Source organism: Miscanthus floridulus, chromosome 16 (genome assembly GCF_019320115.1).
Source record: "Miscanthus floridulus cultivar M001 chromosome 16, ASM1932011v1, whole genome shotgun sequence".
Taxonomy (NCBI): domain Eukaryota; kingdom Viridiplantae; phylum Streptophyta; class Magnoliopsida; order Poales; family Poaceae; genus Miscanthus; species Miscanthus floridulus.
In genome coordinates, this window is record NC_089595.1 from 73,269,248 (window position 1) to 73,285,237 (window position 15,990).

General features: G+C 45.4%; 1 protein-coding gene and 1 pseudogene across 1 annotated transcript; one reads left to right on the forward strand and one right to left on the reverse strand.

Annotated features, from left to right (window-relative positions):
• Positions 1–2,138: 2,138 nt before the first annotated feature.
• Positions 2,139–11,747, forward strand: LOC136512602 (AP2-like ethylene-responsive transcription factor SMOS1). Its single transcript, XM_066506561.1, has 10 exons — positions 2,139–2,521; positions 3,467–3,549; positions 4,641–4,649; positions 4,732–4,820; positions 6,558–6,631; positions 6,712–6,762; positions 7,069–7,136; positions 7,245–7,819; positions 7,896–7,982; positions 11,430–11,747. The coding sequence occupies exons 1-9, from the start codon at positions 2,274–2,276 to the stop codon at positions 7,944–7,946; spliced, it is 1,248 nt and encodes a 415-aa protein (XP_066362658.1). The 5' UTR covers positions 2,139–2,273; the 3' UTR covers positions 7,947–7,982; positions 11,430–11,747.
• A 2,716-nt stretch (positions 11,748–14,463) lies between these two features.
• LOC136510830 (uncharacterized) lies at positions 14,464–15,199 on the reverse strand (annotated as a pseudogene).
• Positions 15,200–15,990: the final 791 nt, after the last annotated feature.

Here is a 15,990-nt window from a genome sequence, read left to right on the forward strand (position 1 = left end):
TCAAACTTTAATGCGAGTTGAAGGATAAAAAATACACTTTATCCTTAAAAAATGCTCACAATCTTTTCCCTTCCTCGCTCATCAAGGCTTGTCCATGAGTGATAGAAGCATCCTTTTCTTATTATTCTTTCCTACAGTCCGATGAATTAGACCTTGCTTGGTTGTACATGTATCTAGTGGTGGGCCTAGGATTTTGAGGTCGGGTATTCAAGGTATGAAGGTGTGTTAATTTTTCATAATGTAAAGTCTAATATTTAGCTGTGAATGTGTTTTTTTTTGGGGAGGGGGTTTGGGCTATTTTTTTAATACTCTAGCTGTAGTTTTCACTTTTTTCTAATACACAAACGACACATTGTATGTAGATATCGTTTTGGAAAAGTAATGGGTACCGGGCTTGCTAGCGCATGGACGTCCAGACGCCCGCGTCTGCAGTAAAATTTTCACGCCATTTTGCACGCCCACGTGAGGCCCGCATCGCCCCGAACGTCACCAGCATCAAGAAGAGAGGGAGGAGGCTGTGAATGCTCAACCGGCGTCGCGAGGAGGAGGAGACACTGAGGCGAGGAGGAAGATGTAATATCCGATCCACTTTTGAAACATTCAAATGCAACACTTGCAACATACGTCTAAAGGCAGATGAAATATTTGGAACATGTATCTGAAACACTTGCAAAAACATTTAGAAAACACTTGAAACCATTACAAAAACATACGCAACATCCAGATAAAACACTTGCAAACATATTTGTGAAACATATACAACATCCAAATAAACACACTTTCAACAAACGTCTGAAAAACAGCTGAAACATTGAGAACAAAAGCTTGCGACATACATGTACAACCATTGCGCATATGCAACATCCATATAAAATAGTTGCAACATACCTCTGAACCATCTCAAACACTTGAAAAACAGACTCTTGCAACATGCGCTTTCAAGCGCAACATCTATTAGCTGCTTAGACGAAAATGGAGGCCAGTGGACGCAAAGCTCGATGCTATGGAGTGGCGGATGGAGCACGGTTGCAACGGGTACAGGTAGGGGCGGCGCGGGGGAGGGTGAGATCCGTCTCGCGAGCAAGGGCACGCAGCGTGGGTGCGTGGCACGAGTAGGGGCGGCGCAGGGGAGAGCAGGGGCGTGCGGTGCGCAGACGCCACAGAGCAAGCGAACGAATGATGCAGACAGGGGCGGCCTGTTCGCTGGTTGGTTTCTGGGCTGGCTGATGCTGGTTTATTGTGAGAGAAAAATACTGTTGGCTGACTGGTTTGGGCTGGCTAAAACCAACAAGCGAACAGCGTGAGGGGCAATGTGGGCGGAGTTTGTTCCGCGAGTGGGCAACTCGGTCCAGGTCCGTTCGGACGGATGGCCGACCGAGAGCATTATCGAATGGGTATTCAACTGTTGATTGTAGCCAAGCCCTTGTTTAGTTGGTAAAATTTGGAATTTGGGGCTACTGTAGCACCTTCGTTTTTATTTGGTAAATAGTGTCTAAACATTGACTAATTAGGCTTAAAACGTTCGTCTCGCAATTTCCCACCAAACTGTGCAATTAGTTTTTCTTTTCGTTTACATTTAATGCTCCATGCATGGGCCGCAAACATTCGATGTGACAGGTACTGTAGCAACTTTTTGGACTTTGGGGTCCAACTAAACAAGGCGCAAATAATTCTGCTCTTAATAATTGAAGAAAAACACATTAATAGTATAAGCTGTTGCACTGTCACTGTGTCTTACGCTTTGTCTAGTACGGCATGCTGCAGGCGCGGATACCTCGACACGGCGACGCGACAACGCGGCCTCCCTCGCTCTCCCAGCCAGAAACCCGCGTCGACCGACTCATCAACTCAAGTCGAGGCACCAGGTCTACCTCGAGAAGCGCGCCCGTTGCCGTTCGAGGAAACGACGACGGGCCGATCCGATCCCCCGTTCCCATGTCACGTCCGGGCCCAACCCCACCTTGCCCTGCGCTTCCCCCATTCCCGTCCCATCGCGAGGGCAACTCATCAATGCCGCATCCTCGGATTCCCCTGCGGCCCCGTCCGCCTGTCTCCCCTGTGCCAGCCCACTGGGCTCCACGCGTCCCTATCGCCCCAACCCCGCGGCCCCACCCCACCCTGGTTCCACACCATTTCAAATCCCACCACCACACAAGCCGCCCCACAAACGGTCACCCGTTTTACGCTTCGCTGCGCACACCGAAACAACCCCTCGCCGTCGCGGCTCGGCTCGGCTCCGCCCCGACCGATCGATCCGGCCGGCGGAGGGCGCCATGGCCTCCCCCAACCCCGACGCGGCCGCGGGGCTGCAGGCCGTGGCTGTGGCGGGGGCAGGGGAGGGCGGCTCGTCCTCGTCGCTCAGCGCCGTTGCGGGGGCCGCGGCTGTGTCGTCCGGGGAGCTGGTGCCAAGGAGGGCGCTGGCGGTGCGGAAGGAGCGCGTGTGCACGGCCAAGGAGCGCATCAGCCGCATGCCTCCCTGTGCCGCGGGGAAGCGGAGCTCCATCTACCGCGGGGTCACCCGGTACGCGCCGCACGGTCCCTGCCTCCCCCCTCCGTGCTACTCGTTGCCGCCTGGCCCGAGAGCTTAGGCCCCTCGCTAATCTTCCTTTGCTAAGAGCTTGCCATGTTGTTTCTGCCACTCGGGATCTATTACTATATGTGCGCAATTCCAATACCCTGTAGCTGTAGGTCGAATGGTTGCGGCACAGATGTTTTTCCTCCCATGCACCGCAGAGGTTTATTCCCCGTAGTACAGTTGGCTGTAGGTGGAATTGGAAATGAGGCGGCGATCTCACGTCTTAAGGAGGAGCTTCGTTAAGTTAAGCTCTCTTGAGTCTTAACAGCGTTGACTTTCCGATCTTATCAGGTATCCTAGTCATGAATAATTTTGGCAACTACTTGAATTCTAAAAATCTTTGGCTACCATTCACTGTTCATGGTCTCACAACATCGGATCGGATCAATGCTGTTTTATTCAGCATTCACTGTTCATGGTCTCACACTCTCACAACCATTCACTGCGCATGGGTACTTAGTCGGTGTAATACCTAGAGTTTTGAATTCTTCTGAAGCAATTTCGGTCCAGCAACTGAATCGAAATGATTTATGTGTGTTTTCTGCCGCTACCAGCAATTTTTACTAAGGGCACCCGCAGTGGCGGACTTATAAGCTAGCTCTTAGCATTTTTTTTTCATTTTTTAATAGAAGGGAGAGAAAAGCTAGCTCTTGATCAAGAGCTAGTCTCGTACACACATTCCAAGATCATGTGAGGGTGTCATGTGGGCCTAATCATACTATGAGCCAGTGCTAAGAGCTAGCACTATTGGAAAGGGTTAGCTTAGAGCTAGTAACTGACTTATACCATTGCGGGTGCCATAACATTTCTATCATGACTTTGTAATAACTAGTTTCAACCTTTTTCTCCATTACCTTATATGATATAGAACTGACTTTGGCTCGTCAATAGGCATAGGTGGACAGGTCGATATGAGGCTCACCTTTGGGACAAAAGCACGTGGAATCAGAATCAGAACAAAAAGGGGAAACAAGGTATGTCTCTCTCTCTAATACAGAGCAGCTGCAGTTGTATGTGTTCTTGAATTCCTAAATAGATTGCAACTGTCAGATGGGCAAACTTGTCCACTACAACCTGATTAGGTTGAATAGATAGTTTGCCTTGGTTATGTAGACATCCAAGCTTTACTCATAAATTAATGTGAGCTAGTAACTTCTCGCTCATGTGATATATAACATAGTTTTTGGTTGCATGTACCACGTACTCAGACTTTTAATACTTTGCCATTGATATGTACTTGAATACTCCCTTTGTTTTGCAATGTTTGTCTGGTCTGCATGCCTGGGTGGTATAGTGTTTGATGGTGATTACATGGAACTATGATCAGGGACGGACCTACAGGGTATGCAGGGTGGGCCACCGCATACCTTGGGGTCCGCCAGTCATAGAGATAGGTAGAAATTTTCAATGTAAAAAAAATTGCATAAGAAATTTTTTTGGTTTACCGAATTGCATAAGAATTTTTTTTTGCTGCGCATACCCAGAGGTAAAAACCTAGGTCCGTCACTGACTATGATAAATACATACTCATTGGACATATTAATAATTCATCTATCCAATGAAACTAGGTACAATCTGATTTTGTGAAAAGATCGTCAGTTGTTGAGCCTCTAAGATATGTGGACCAGACAGACTTTGTGAAACATATTTATAATATTGTGATTTTTCTTTTGTACAAATATACCCTGACAGAAATTAATGGTCAAAGCTACATGTCCAAATCGACATTTCTTTTGGTGACTCGAGGAATCTTCTTCAACCTAACACTTGACACTCAAACATGCTTTCCACCTTTCCCACCGTGCTGTGAATCGGTTGGGCTGTCACAGAATAATGATTGTTCTTGCATCATTACATAATCACTGCAAGACATGGATGGAAGTAAAGAGCTATGCCTGCTGCAGTTTCCTCTGATCTATTTCATATCTCTGGGAGATGCATAACTGTATTTAGTCAATGATATTGTTTTCTTTGTAATGTTTATTTCTGCATAGCTATCATTGATCTGATCTGATTGAATTGTTTCTTTTGCATGGAAAACTACATCGCACAATCGCTATTGCAGTATATTTAGGTAAGTGGCATCCTGGTTTTAACTTAATTTGCAGAGTTGCTATGATTTTCTTAATTTCTCAATTCTGTGTGCAATAACATAGGTGCATATGATGACGAAGAGGCTGCAGCAAGGGCCTATGACCTTGCTGCATTAAAATACTGGGGAGCTGGAACACAAATAAATTTTCCAGTGAGTCATTTTTACTTGTGTGATGATGATTGTGACTCGTGTTTTTAATTGTTGTAAGTTCTCCCACTTTTTTTTTAGAGTTCAAGGGCCATCGCCCCCGTCTTTGAAATTCACTAAAAGACAGTAATATTCAATACAGTGCAGTGTATATGATCCAGCAAACCCCATAAACCAGAAGACCAAACCTAAATCAAGACTACTGAAGAACCTACTAAAAGGAACCCACAGAAACCTCAGCAGCGCTCGCCACTGAACACCAGCCTAAAGAAACAACCATCAGCTTTAACCACAGAAAACAGCACCCAAGCATTACAAGATCAGCAAACTGGATCTCACGCCAGTCGGCAAGAGCTCCAGCCTTGGAAATTATCATCAGAAGAAACCAGCTCCGGCTTCATCTTCAGGAAACTCTGCATTCGGTCCACCACTTGCAGCTTCTCCAGAGAAACGTCCAGTCCCACCACTGCCTTCAGGGAGGAAGCCACAACACCACAGAAGCTTTCCTCTTGATGTCCAGCACTATTCTTGACAGGGAATCCTTCTTGTTCTCTGGGCACAAAATTAGCCAATTTTGTGCCGTATATGCAATTTTGCTCAGCAGGATATCCATCCATTTCCATCCCGTATTCTGAAAACATAAGTCATTTCTGAGCTTCCATAAGCTCCAGAGAGCAGCAGCAGTAATTATATTCACCAAACCATGTCTTTTATTACTAAGCCAAAACTGGCCAATGGATTCAAAGGAACCTCCCAGGTTCACCTCAAGAATCTCAGAGAGCAAACACCAGAGCTGTGCAGCTACTGCACACTCAAAAAACAAGTGTAAAACAGATTCTTCCTTACAACAAAACAAGCAAGAAACATCTTCTAACTTTCTTCTCTTACTCAAGTTATCTCTAGTAAGCACTTTGTTTTTAGACAACAACCACAAGAAAATCAGCTTTCTATTGATAGAAATTGTTTAATTCAGGAAGCATCTTGTGGAAACTTTTTTCCGTAAAAATGACCCTTATTTGTTTCGAACACTGAGCAATGAGACGTCAAAATCTGCTTTCCGTTAAGAGAAATTGTTTAATTGAGGAAGCATCTTGTGGGTCTCCTTTTATTGGTTAAAAAGTCCCTTCTTTGTTTCCAACATTGAGTAATAGGTGCATATATGCAAAGAAATCTTGACAAAAGCTATTGAACAACATAGCTTTGTACTTTCAAATTTGAGGTTTTGAGACTGCAACCAGATGTAAGATGTGTCTACATCATGGTTGTTGCCTTCTTTTTGTCCTTTATTTTGAATTTGACAAAGTGTGGTCCTGATATATCATGCTTGCACAAGTACCTGCTGTACTCCTTTGTATTCACATGATGAAATGGTGGACAAGAAATTACACTTCCGAGCCTGTACTTCTATCCATTAATTCTATTATTTTTTGTAGTGATATTTGGAAATGGATGTTTGCATGTCATAATTGCGCAGTTCTATTTGAGTAGAATGTTTTCTTTTTTAGAAGATTCAAGTCGGTCGACTGATAAGTGCAATAAAAACAACAATATCTTCTGTTGAGTGTGACAAAACAAATGTATCAACACATAGAATTGCTTGAACTGATAACTGTACATGAGTTGCCAATGTAGAGTATTATGCTAGCTCTGTTCCATGCTTATTATCACAGTAGTCAATTGAAGCTGTGTTGTATTTTTTTGATTTTTCAGACTTATGTTCATATATGTTTGCTTATTTAGGTCTCTGACTATGCAAGAGACCTTGAAGAGATGCAGATGATCTCCAAGGAGGACTATCTCGTCTCTCTTAGGAGGTATATTTGTGCATTTCTAATATATATATACAGATTATTCTATTTTATTAAGCACTGACCAGAAGATCCATCCACTGCAGAAAGAGCAGTGCCTTCTACAGGGGGTTACCAAAATATCGTGGGCTTCTTAGGTATGTGTTAGCTATGAAGATTTCTATCGCTGCTAATGGAAATTACTTTTTTATGCAAACCCTTAATTCATTCTTTAATAAAGAAGATTTCTATCCTTAATTAGGAATATTTGATTTCACCCATACAAACTTATCTTGAAGGAGAAAAAGCAAATAGTCCATTTACTACCAATTCCAATCGCTAGTTTGATCCTAGCTACCTTGTGCATAAATTTCTTCACTCTCTGTCACAACATTAAGTCGTGTGCATTAAGTCAGAATCTTGGCACTTCGTAAAGCTTCACATTGGTGTGCCTTATCATGCAGGCAACTTCATAATTCCAGATGGGATACCTCTTTGGGACTTGGCAATGACTACATGAGCCTTAGTTGTGGTCAGTCTGTACAGACTTCTGCTGTTCTTTGTAGTTGTCAAACTCTAAGGTGATAGAAGTTGCTATCAGATTGTGTGGCTAATGATTTTATTACTTCTGAAACTACAGGCAAGGATATCATGTTGGATGGGAAATTTGCAGGAAGCTTTGGGTTAGAGAGGAAAATTGATCTTACAAATTACATCCGGTGGTGGCTACCAAAGAAGACAAGGCAGTCAGATACATCTAAAACAGAAGAAATTGCTGACGAAATTCAAGCTATTGAAAGTTCAATGCAACAGACTGAACCCTATAAGTTGCCTTCTCTTGGCCTCGGTTCGCCATCAAAGCCCTCTTCAATGGGTTTATCAGCATGCAGCATATTATCTCAGTCTGATGCCTTTAAAAGCTTCTTGGAGAAGTCTACAAAATTATCTGAAGAATGTACTCTTAGCAAAGAAATTGTACAAGGAAAGACTGTTGCCTCAGTACCTGCTACTGGATATGATACAGGGGCAATTAATATTAACATGAATGAGTTGCTAGTGCAAAGATCTACTTACTCAATGGCCCCTGTTATGCCTACACCAATGAAGACTACCTGGAGCCCTGCTGATCCTTCCGTGGATCCACTTTTTTGGAGCAACTTTGTTTTACCATCAAGTCAACCTGCTACAATGGCGACAATAACAACAACAACAACGGTTTGTTTCGCTCCCTGATAATCTAGATAAACTCTCTTTTCTGATTTTACTGAATCTGACCAATGATTCACAACAGTTTGCAAAGAATGAGGTAAGTTCAAGTGATCCATTCCAGAGCCAAGAGTGACTGCATGAGCTTATTGAAGCAGGATACTTTAGATTGGTAAGTAAATACTCCAAATCTGATATTGTTGCTAAATGTTTCGATTAATTTTTCATTAAGTTTTAGCTCAAACTTTTTACTTTTTGTGTAACAGTAACAACCAAATTTTGGTAAAGAGACTGGAAAGGAAACGTCGAATTCTTGAACTGATTGATTTGTATGTTCATAAAAACATATAACTAATTTGACAAAGTAGTCTTTGCCCTAACTTCAGCTAAAATATCATGTTGCAATGTTTCAAAACAAATCATCACAAAAATCATGTATGTAGTTGTCGGTGCGGGACCTACAGGATACCACGCAAGGAAGGGAGAAGATCTAGTCTAACTAGGATTCCTCCCATGTAATCTTAGTAATAGTATTATTCTGTAATCCTACTAAGATTCTGACTTCCTGACTATATAAAGGAGGGCAGGATTCCTAGAGACGGGACTTTAGAACACAACACTTTACAATCAATCCAACGCAAAGGCTAACGCCGACTGGACGTAAGGCTATTACTCGATCAAAGATCGAGGGTCCGAACCAGGATAAATCGACTGTCTCTTGCGTTTACCGTCGAGTTCTGCATACGCCGAAGCCTGAACAAACTGCCCCGGGTACCCCCGTGGCAGGCTATCGGTGGTGAAACATTCTAAATTGCTACTCGGTAGAACAAACCGCCCTCGGCTACACTGTTTTCTTCAAAGGACGGACGCAGTGCATCCAAGGTGGAAATCAGCAGCACGGTGGGACAACATGGAGCAGAGAAGGCCGGCAGGCATCTGTCTACCCAAGTCCGATGTGATGCTGGATATGGTGTTGATCTGCACTGGACAGTCTCAGGGCAGGCGACGAGGATCAACCCAGAATTGCCAGATGAAGGATCGCATCCAACATCACAAGACTCCCTCCAACTACCGCCACGTACTTCCAAGTACAATGCTGTTGCGGGATTAGCCTACCTCTAATCCCTATCACAAGACTCCCTCCAGCTACGGCAAAATACACAAGAACGGCAAAATACGCCTAGAGGCTGCTATACTTCACAAACTACCATATGGTACGGAGATTTCAGACCACGCAACAAAAATGCTCGATGAATCAAAACAGCACAGAAGGAGGATATTTATAGGCCAAAGAAGCGGTGCACATGGACCGGGAGCACCAACGGAACAAACCTAACAAATGACACAGTGAAAAGACAAAATTCAATGAAAGAGAAGTTAGGCGTGAAGGAGCAGCACTCAAGAACAAGCATATTCGAAAGAATATACCAACACTGTACAACTTGTGAACAAACAACATGTACTATCACCAACCACCATACAACTACATCTGACAAAAGCAGACTACCAGAGAACATGCCAAGAACCTGTATCCAAGTTCTTTTTGGACAAAAGAACCCAGCAAGAGGCTCGGGGGCTAAACTCAGTGAGTGCATTTTTTCCTTCAAAAAGAGCACATCACATAGAAGACTTCCTCAAGACAGCAGTTTTTCAAACAACATAGGATTCAAGACCCTCCAACTTTTTGTTCCAAATAGTAAGAGGCTCGGGGGCTACACTCAGTGAGTGTATTTTTTCCTTCAAAAAGAGCACATCACTCAGAAGACTTCTTCAATACAGACCACTTCAAGGCCACACGACAAAAAGAACCCAGACATAGCTATATCTGAGCTCTTTTTAATAAAGAACCCGGGTATATGCTTAGGAGCCCTTCGACGAAGAATCAGAGCAAATTAAAGTGAAGACCCTCCAGCTCCTTGTGCCAAACAGCAAGAGGCTCGGGAGCTACACCCAAATGAGAGTACTTTTTTCTTCAAAAAGGTACACACTACGCGAAGATCTCACGAAGCGCTACACGGTTTCGCTCAAGAAAGCACTCGGACGACGCTTGTTCCTACTCGACAAGACCTGAAGGAACAAGACGAGGCTTCTAGAGTTCAACCATGAAGTGCTCGAAGGCTTGTCGGTGCGGGACCTACGGGATACCACGCAAGGAAGGAAGAAGATCTAGTCTAACTAGGATTCCTCACATGTAATCTTAGTAGTAGTATTATTCTGTAATCCTACTAGGATTCTCTCATTATAAACCGACTAGGATTCTGACCTCCTGACTATATAAAGGAGGGCAGAGTTCCTAGAGACGGGACTTTAGAACACAACACTTTACAATCAATCCAACGCAAGGGCTAACGCTGACTGGACGTAGGGCTATTACTCGATTAAAGATCGAGGGTCCGAACCAGGATAAATCGACTGTCTCTTGCGTTTACCGTCGAATTATGCATACGCTGAAGCCCGAACAAACTGCCCCGGGTACCCCCGTGGCAGGCTATCGGTGGTGAAACATCAACAGTAGTACACAGAGATGGGACTTTAGAACACAACACTTTACAATCAATTCAATGCAAAGGCTAACGTCGACTGGACGTAGGGCTATTACTCGATCAAAGATCGAGGGTCCGAACCAGGATAAATCGACTGTCTCTTGCGTTTACCGTCGAGTTCTGCATACGCTGAAGCCCGAACAACCTGCCCCGGGTACCCCCGTGGTAGGCTATCGGTGGTGAAACATCGACAGTAGTACACCCAAAGTTATGTGGTGCAATAATTCAATTTGAAATTCATCTTTGATGTTGAGATTAATAAAACTGAAGTGTCACTGTCAGCACATAATGAACAGTGCTAGGTTGACTGCTTATCTATTTTGTTTCTTGACATCTAGGATGGATTTCAAACTGAATTGTTGCGGCTATACTTAACTTTATGTTTACTGCATACATGAGTTTTGTGATGATTTTTAAAACATTGCAACATGGTACTTTAGCTAACGAGGGCGCCAAATGTGCACTCATTAGAATATTTATCTTCCTTGCAAAAACTAGTGCCATTTTTTTAAATTGTAGATGGTGAAAGATGATTAACATTACACTAATTAGTTATTAACTACTGCACTACAGAATGCTTTCATATGTCTCTGCATCTTAACTAGCATCACTTCATGGAATAATGTTAATGTCATTCACATACGGATAAATGCCTATGCATAAGCCATGGAATTATTTTTTCTTGAACATGTAGGAGAGTTGCGTATCATTATATTAAAAAGAAAAATCACGTAGAGAAACCGTTACAACCAACACGGCAACACCCCACCACACTCACATCCCTAGAAAAAGGCATGCATGATAGAAATGGACACTCCATGGCCTTGCCCTGGCAACTTGATTTCAGTAGGAACCTCGTCAGGAAATTCCCATGCTTGCAGTAGGTGTAGGTCACTACCAAAATTGATAGCCACAAAGTGCACCCCATTTTAAGATTAGTAAGAACTTTGTAGATATCCATTGACTTGTGCATGAGAATGGCTATTATGTCCTTGATTGTTGATTTTATTTGTATTAGATTGCTAATTTGCTATTTAAAGTTTAATAAAGCTTTGGACATTTCAATTGATGAACAGGTCAAAGGCAACATCCTGTGCGTCAACTAGATTCTTTTTGTCCAGCTTTTGATGTCGCAACTTGTGAGCAATACTCCTTGTTTATCCATACTTCATAGGACATGAATAGAAGGTAAGACAAGTGCAAGCATAGTTATGTAATATACAGTGGCTAGTTGCCAGAAAATGAGATTTAGTTGTAGAGCTGTTTGTACATATTGAGATGGTTGTTCCAGTTAAGGCTCAACAGATTTGAGGAAAATATCCAACGAAATGGTACAACTCTAATGCTAAATTAGTTATTTTGTACAGATGATTCCAATGCTTGCTATAAAACCTCCTTTGCTATAAAACCATACCTCATAATTTTATGATGGGCCATAACAGTTTTTATTAGCTTAATTACTGGTGTAAACTTATAGAAGATGAAGAACAAGAGTAGCCAATGTTATCTGCTGAAATAAATAGCAGTTGTCAGTGGTTTCATTTACACCTCGTGCAAATAATTTCATGTTTTGAGATTTGTCTTTTTGCTAGTTTTATAGTGGTTTTACCCATCCCATGTCCAAGTATTGAGGGGAAAAAAACTCTAAAAAACTCTTCCACGTGCCTAACCTTGGTATTAGATTAGGAGGCTGGATTTGGAACAAACCTCCATACTCTTTGAGAGTTGAAACAACTCTTGTCTACAGGAAAGATTAACAACTACGGTCCTGTTTGGCAGCATTGCTGTCACACGTAAAATGCATTCCACCTGCAATTCGTTGTGATACATATAGGTATATTAGGTAGAGAGAATTCCTTATTTGACACTGAAAAAATGAGTCGTTCCTTTCTTGGCCTTGAAATTTTCTTCGTTCCCTATTTGACACTCACTTCAACTTTCATCCCTAATTTGACACTACCGTCAAATCCGTTAGCTAACAGTGTTAACGGGTTGTTAAAAAGACGTTTTTGCCCCTAGAAAAAAAAAGCGGCGAAGCAAATTTGAGAGGAAAAAAACTGTGCCCGCCTCTGATGCATGCGCCCAGCTGTAAAAAAAAAAGGCGCAGGTTTTTTCCTCTCAAATTTGCTTCGCCACTTTTTTTCTAGGGGCAAAAACGTCTTTTTAACAGTTAGTTAACACCGTTAGCTAACGGATTTGACGGTAGTGTCAAATTAGGGATGAAAGTTGAAGTGAGTGTCAAATAGGGAACGAAGAAAATTTCAGGGCCAAAAAAAAAACGACTTATTTTCCCAGTGTCAAATAAGGAATTCTCTTTCACCGGTAAACTTGGTCTTTGATAGGGGGAAAACAGCTGTGCTGATAGCATTCGCACACATGCAGCCTATGTCAGTTACATTGCAACTGATCTGGGTTTTGCAACCGAATTTGCAAAATGCTTTGAATTGATTGCATGAAGTCCAAGAAGAAAAAGTTATTTGGCCATGGAGATCACAGTGAGCAAGTTAGAATGACACCATTGCAACAATCACTGAAATTTCAGAGCAAAGCTTGAAATTGAAGACGAATGCTAAGAAAATCAGAGAGCACGAGAGATGGGATCGGGCGGAATAAATAACCTGGAGGCTATCAGCACCTTATATTCAGATAAGAATTAAAGCATATCATCATAATCTGGAGTCTACCATACTTGCGCCAAGTTTGAAGCAGATTTGAATATATTGATTCTAGCGTTGAAATTGACATCCAAAAGAAGACAATATAGGGGCAAGAGAATCAAGCATTATATGAGATAATTAATCCGTATCTAGTTTGTCCTAAAATTGCCTTAGCCAACTACGCCTTAGCTATATATTAACCTTATTAATTTCTTATCAAAAATCACCATCCCTAGAAAGTGTGGCGACCGAAACTTGCCACGCCTAACCTTCGGCAAATTGTGGCTGCCATAGAAAGTGTGATGAGCAACATCGAAGTTGCACTTATGGCAAGATTTGGCACGAAAATAAGTCTATGACATATAGGACGTGGTGTTAAGAAAGTGTGGTGTGCCATAGGTGTGGCAGCTAACCAAATAGCTGCTAGAAAAGCTGTGGCATGACAAAACTGTGGCATGACAAGTTCTGGTCATCAAGACAATTCCCTGTGAGCCAATATAAAATATGCCACTTCCTCATCAGCCATCGAAAAAATTCATCTTCCTTCTCAACCATCGCTTCAATTTTTCTCACCTCTACATGCCACTGCTGCTAACTTCAGGGGCAATGGCAGCTAACATAGGCATGAAATGTCTCTTTTGCCCCTCTTACAAGTGGGTCCCACGTGTCAGTCTTCTTCTTCCTCACTCGATGGCCATGGAAGCCAGCCCACTGTTGCTTAATGTCCACCATCGATGCTCAGCTTCCACCACAGCCGTCGCGTCCTTCGATCTGGCGCAGCACGACGAGCTCCTCGCGCTCGATGCCCTCCTGTCCCACGTCGCTGACCGCCTCCAGGCGCTCGCGGCCACGCCACCTCGGGCTCCCCACTCCTCTCCCTCATCCCGTTCTTCTCCAAGCTCCTCGACGACGCCTTCCACGGCGTGCTCGCGCTCGGTCCTGTCGTCGCCGCACTGGCCAGGCCCCCAGCCGACCGCCTCGCCGCCGAGCCCCCTCACGCTCGCCTTGCACAGGGGCGCGCACCGCATGGCGCTTGCTGCTGCGTTCCGCCTCCTCGCTGCTGCAAGAGGGCCTCCTTGTCCTGCGCGACGATGTCGGCGAGCCTGTCGAGCGCGTGCGCGGAGAACGGCAGGTCCTGCGTAGCCCAGGCGGTTCTTCTCCGGTGAGCAACCTCCATGGCCGGCGAGCCTTTCATTTCTCCCCTCCACTCACACGCCACCATGGCCCCTTGGCCTAGCGCCGCCGCGGGCGGGCCGCCGCCACGCCCCCACGCGCCCCACCCCGCACGAACCCCGCGTCCCGCGCGCTCCATGTGTGTGTGGGCATTTAACTTTTTTTTGCCATCCGTAGGGATGACACTTCTTCCTCTGTCATTTTTACATACGTATTTGTTATCGTAAATAGTAACATTTCTAATTTTTTATTATTTTTGCTCATGTGACATGCCATGTAGTCAGCCAACGTGGCAGCGTCTCTCCTCCCGCTGCTTCTTCTCTCTCCCTCCACTCACTGACATGTGGGCCCCACCAGTTAGATTCATCTTCAACCTCTGGCCACCGGAGAAGGGGCGAGCATGTGTGCGGGAGGGGGACCATGTTCCTATGGGTGCTCTTCCTGGTGGCCATGATGGCCACATACCTGAGCATGCTGGCACGTGCGCGCACGCCTTCAGGCGCCGCAGCGCCTCGCCGTGGCTGCCCCCGCTCCCGCCGTCGATCCCACCGCGCCCTGCCACCTCCCGCTATAGCGCGGCGGCCATGGCGACGCGCGTGGAGGCGAGGTCATGGGCGCAGGCCAGGAGCACCCGCGCGGCGCGCCGGCGTACCTCTGACCTCGACGCGAGGCCCGTCTGCTTGGCCCACCCCTCGAGCATCGCCTTGGCACGCGCGCCCAGGCTCGGGCTCGGGATCTCGCTCTCGGCCGGCGCGTGGGCCCCGCGCCTCCGCCGTGGACGCCACCGAGTCGTTCGTGGGCACGTAAGAGGTCGTCGCGGACTCGTACCCGTCCTCGTCCAGCGCCGGCGCCGGTGATCCCGCGACCGCAAGGAGGAGGCGCGTGCGGCAACCGTGGCGGTGTTGCGACGCAAGGGAGTTGGCGCCGTGCACCTTGACGTCGCAAGCGGCGCAGAGGAAGGCCGCGTCCGACGTGCGGTGCATGGTCGCGGGCGTGCGTAGAGCTCGCAGTAGCATCCTATGCGCGTTGCCGTGGGCTGACCCATCCCCACGCTGGTAGCCTTCTCCGGTGGCCAGAGGTTGAAGATGAACCTGACTAGTGGGGCCCACATGTCAGCGAGTGGAGGGAGGAGATAAGAAGCAACGGGAGGAGAGGCGCTGTCACGCTGGCTGACTGTGTGGCATGCCACATCACCAAAAATGGCAAAAAATTAGGAGTGTTAATGTTTGTGATGACAAATGGGTAGGTGTCCGTGTAAAAATGACAAATGAAGGAGTGCCATCCATAAGGATGGCAAAAAGTTAAATGTCCGGGGGGCAGCGCTTGGGTGGCCGCCGGCGCACCATGCTAGCACCGCTGGGGCAGCCGTGCAGGCAGTCACGGGGCACCGTCGCATGGATCCACACCGCGGCGTGTGCCGCTAGTGTTCAGCCGCCCGCCTAGCCCAGCTCCCTTCCCCTCTGGACATCCAGCAACAATGCAGCTAGCTGGCTTCCATGGCTATGGAGTGAGGAAGAAGAAGGCTGACGCATGGGGCCTACCTGTAAGAGGGGCAAAAGGGACATTTCGCGCTTCCGTTAGCTGTTGTTGCTCCAAAAGTTGACAGTAGTGGCGTGTAGGAGTCCGAAAAATTGAAGCAATAGTAGAGAAGGAATATGAACTTTTTCAGTGGCTGGTGAGGAAGTTGCATCTTTTATAATGGCTCACAGGAAATTGTCTCACCAACCAAACATGCCCTACAACAACGGCCCTGTTTGGTAGCATTGTATTATCTGTCACATGTAAAATGCATTCCACCTGCAAATTT

Coding starts and splice junctions, on each gene's coding strand:
- LOC136512602 (XM_066506561.1), top strand. CDS start 2,274: ATGGCCTCCCCCAACCCCGACGCGGCCGCGGGGCTGCAGGCCGTGGCT. Junction 6,763..7,068: donor AAATATCGTGGGCTTCTTAG/GTATGTGTTAGC, acceptor CTTATCATGCAG/GCAACTTCATAATTCCAGAT. Junction 7,137..7,244: donor CTACATGAGCCTTAGTTGTG/GTCAGTCTGTAC, acceptor CTGAAACTACAG/GCAAGGATATCATGTTGGAT.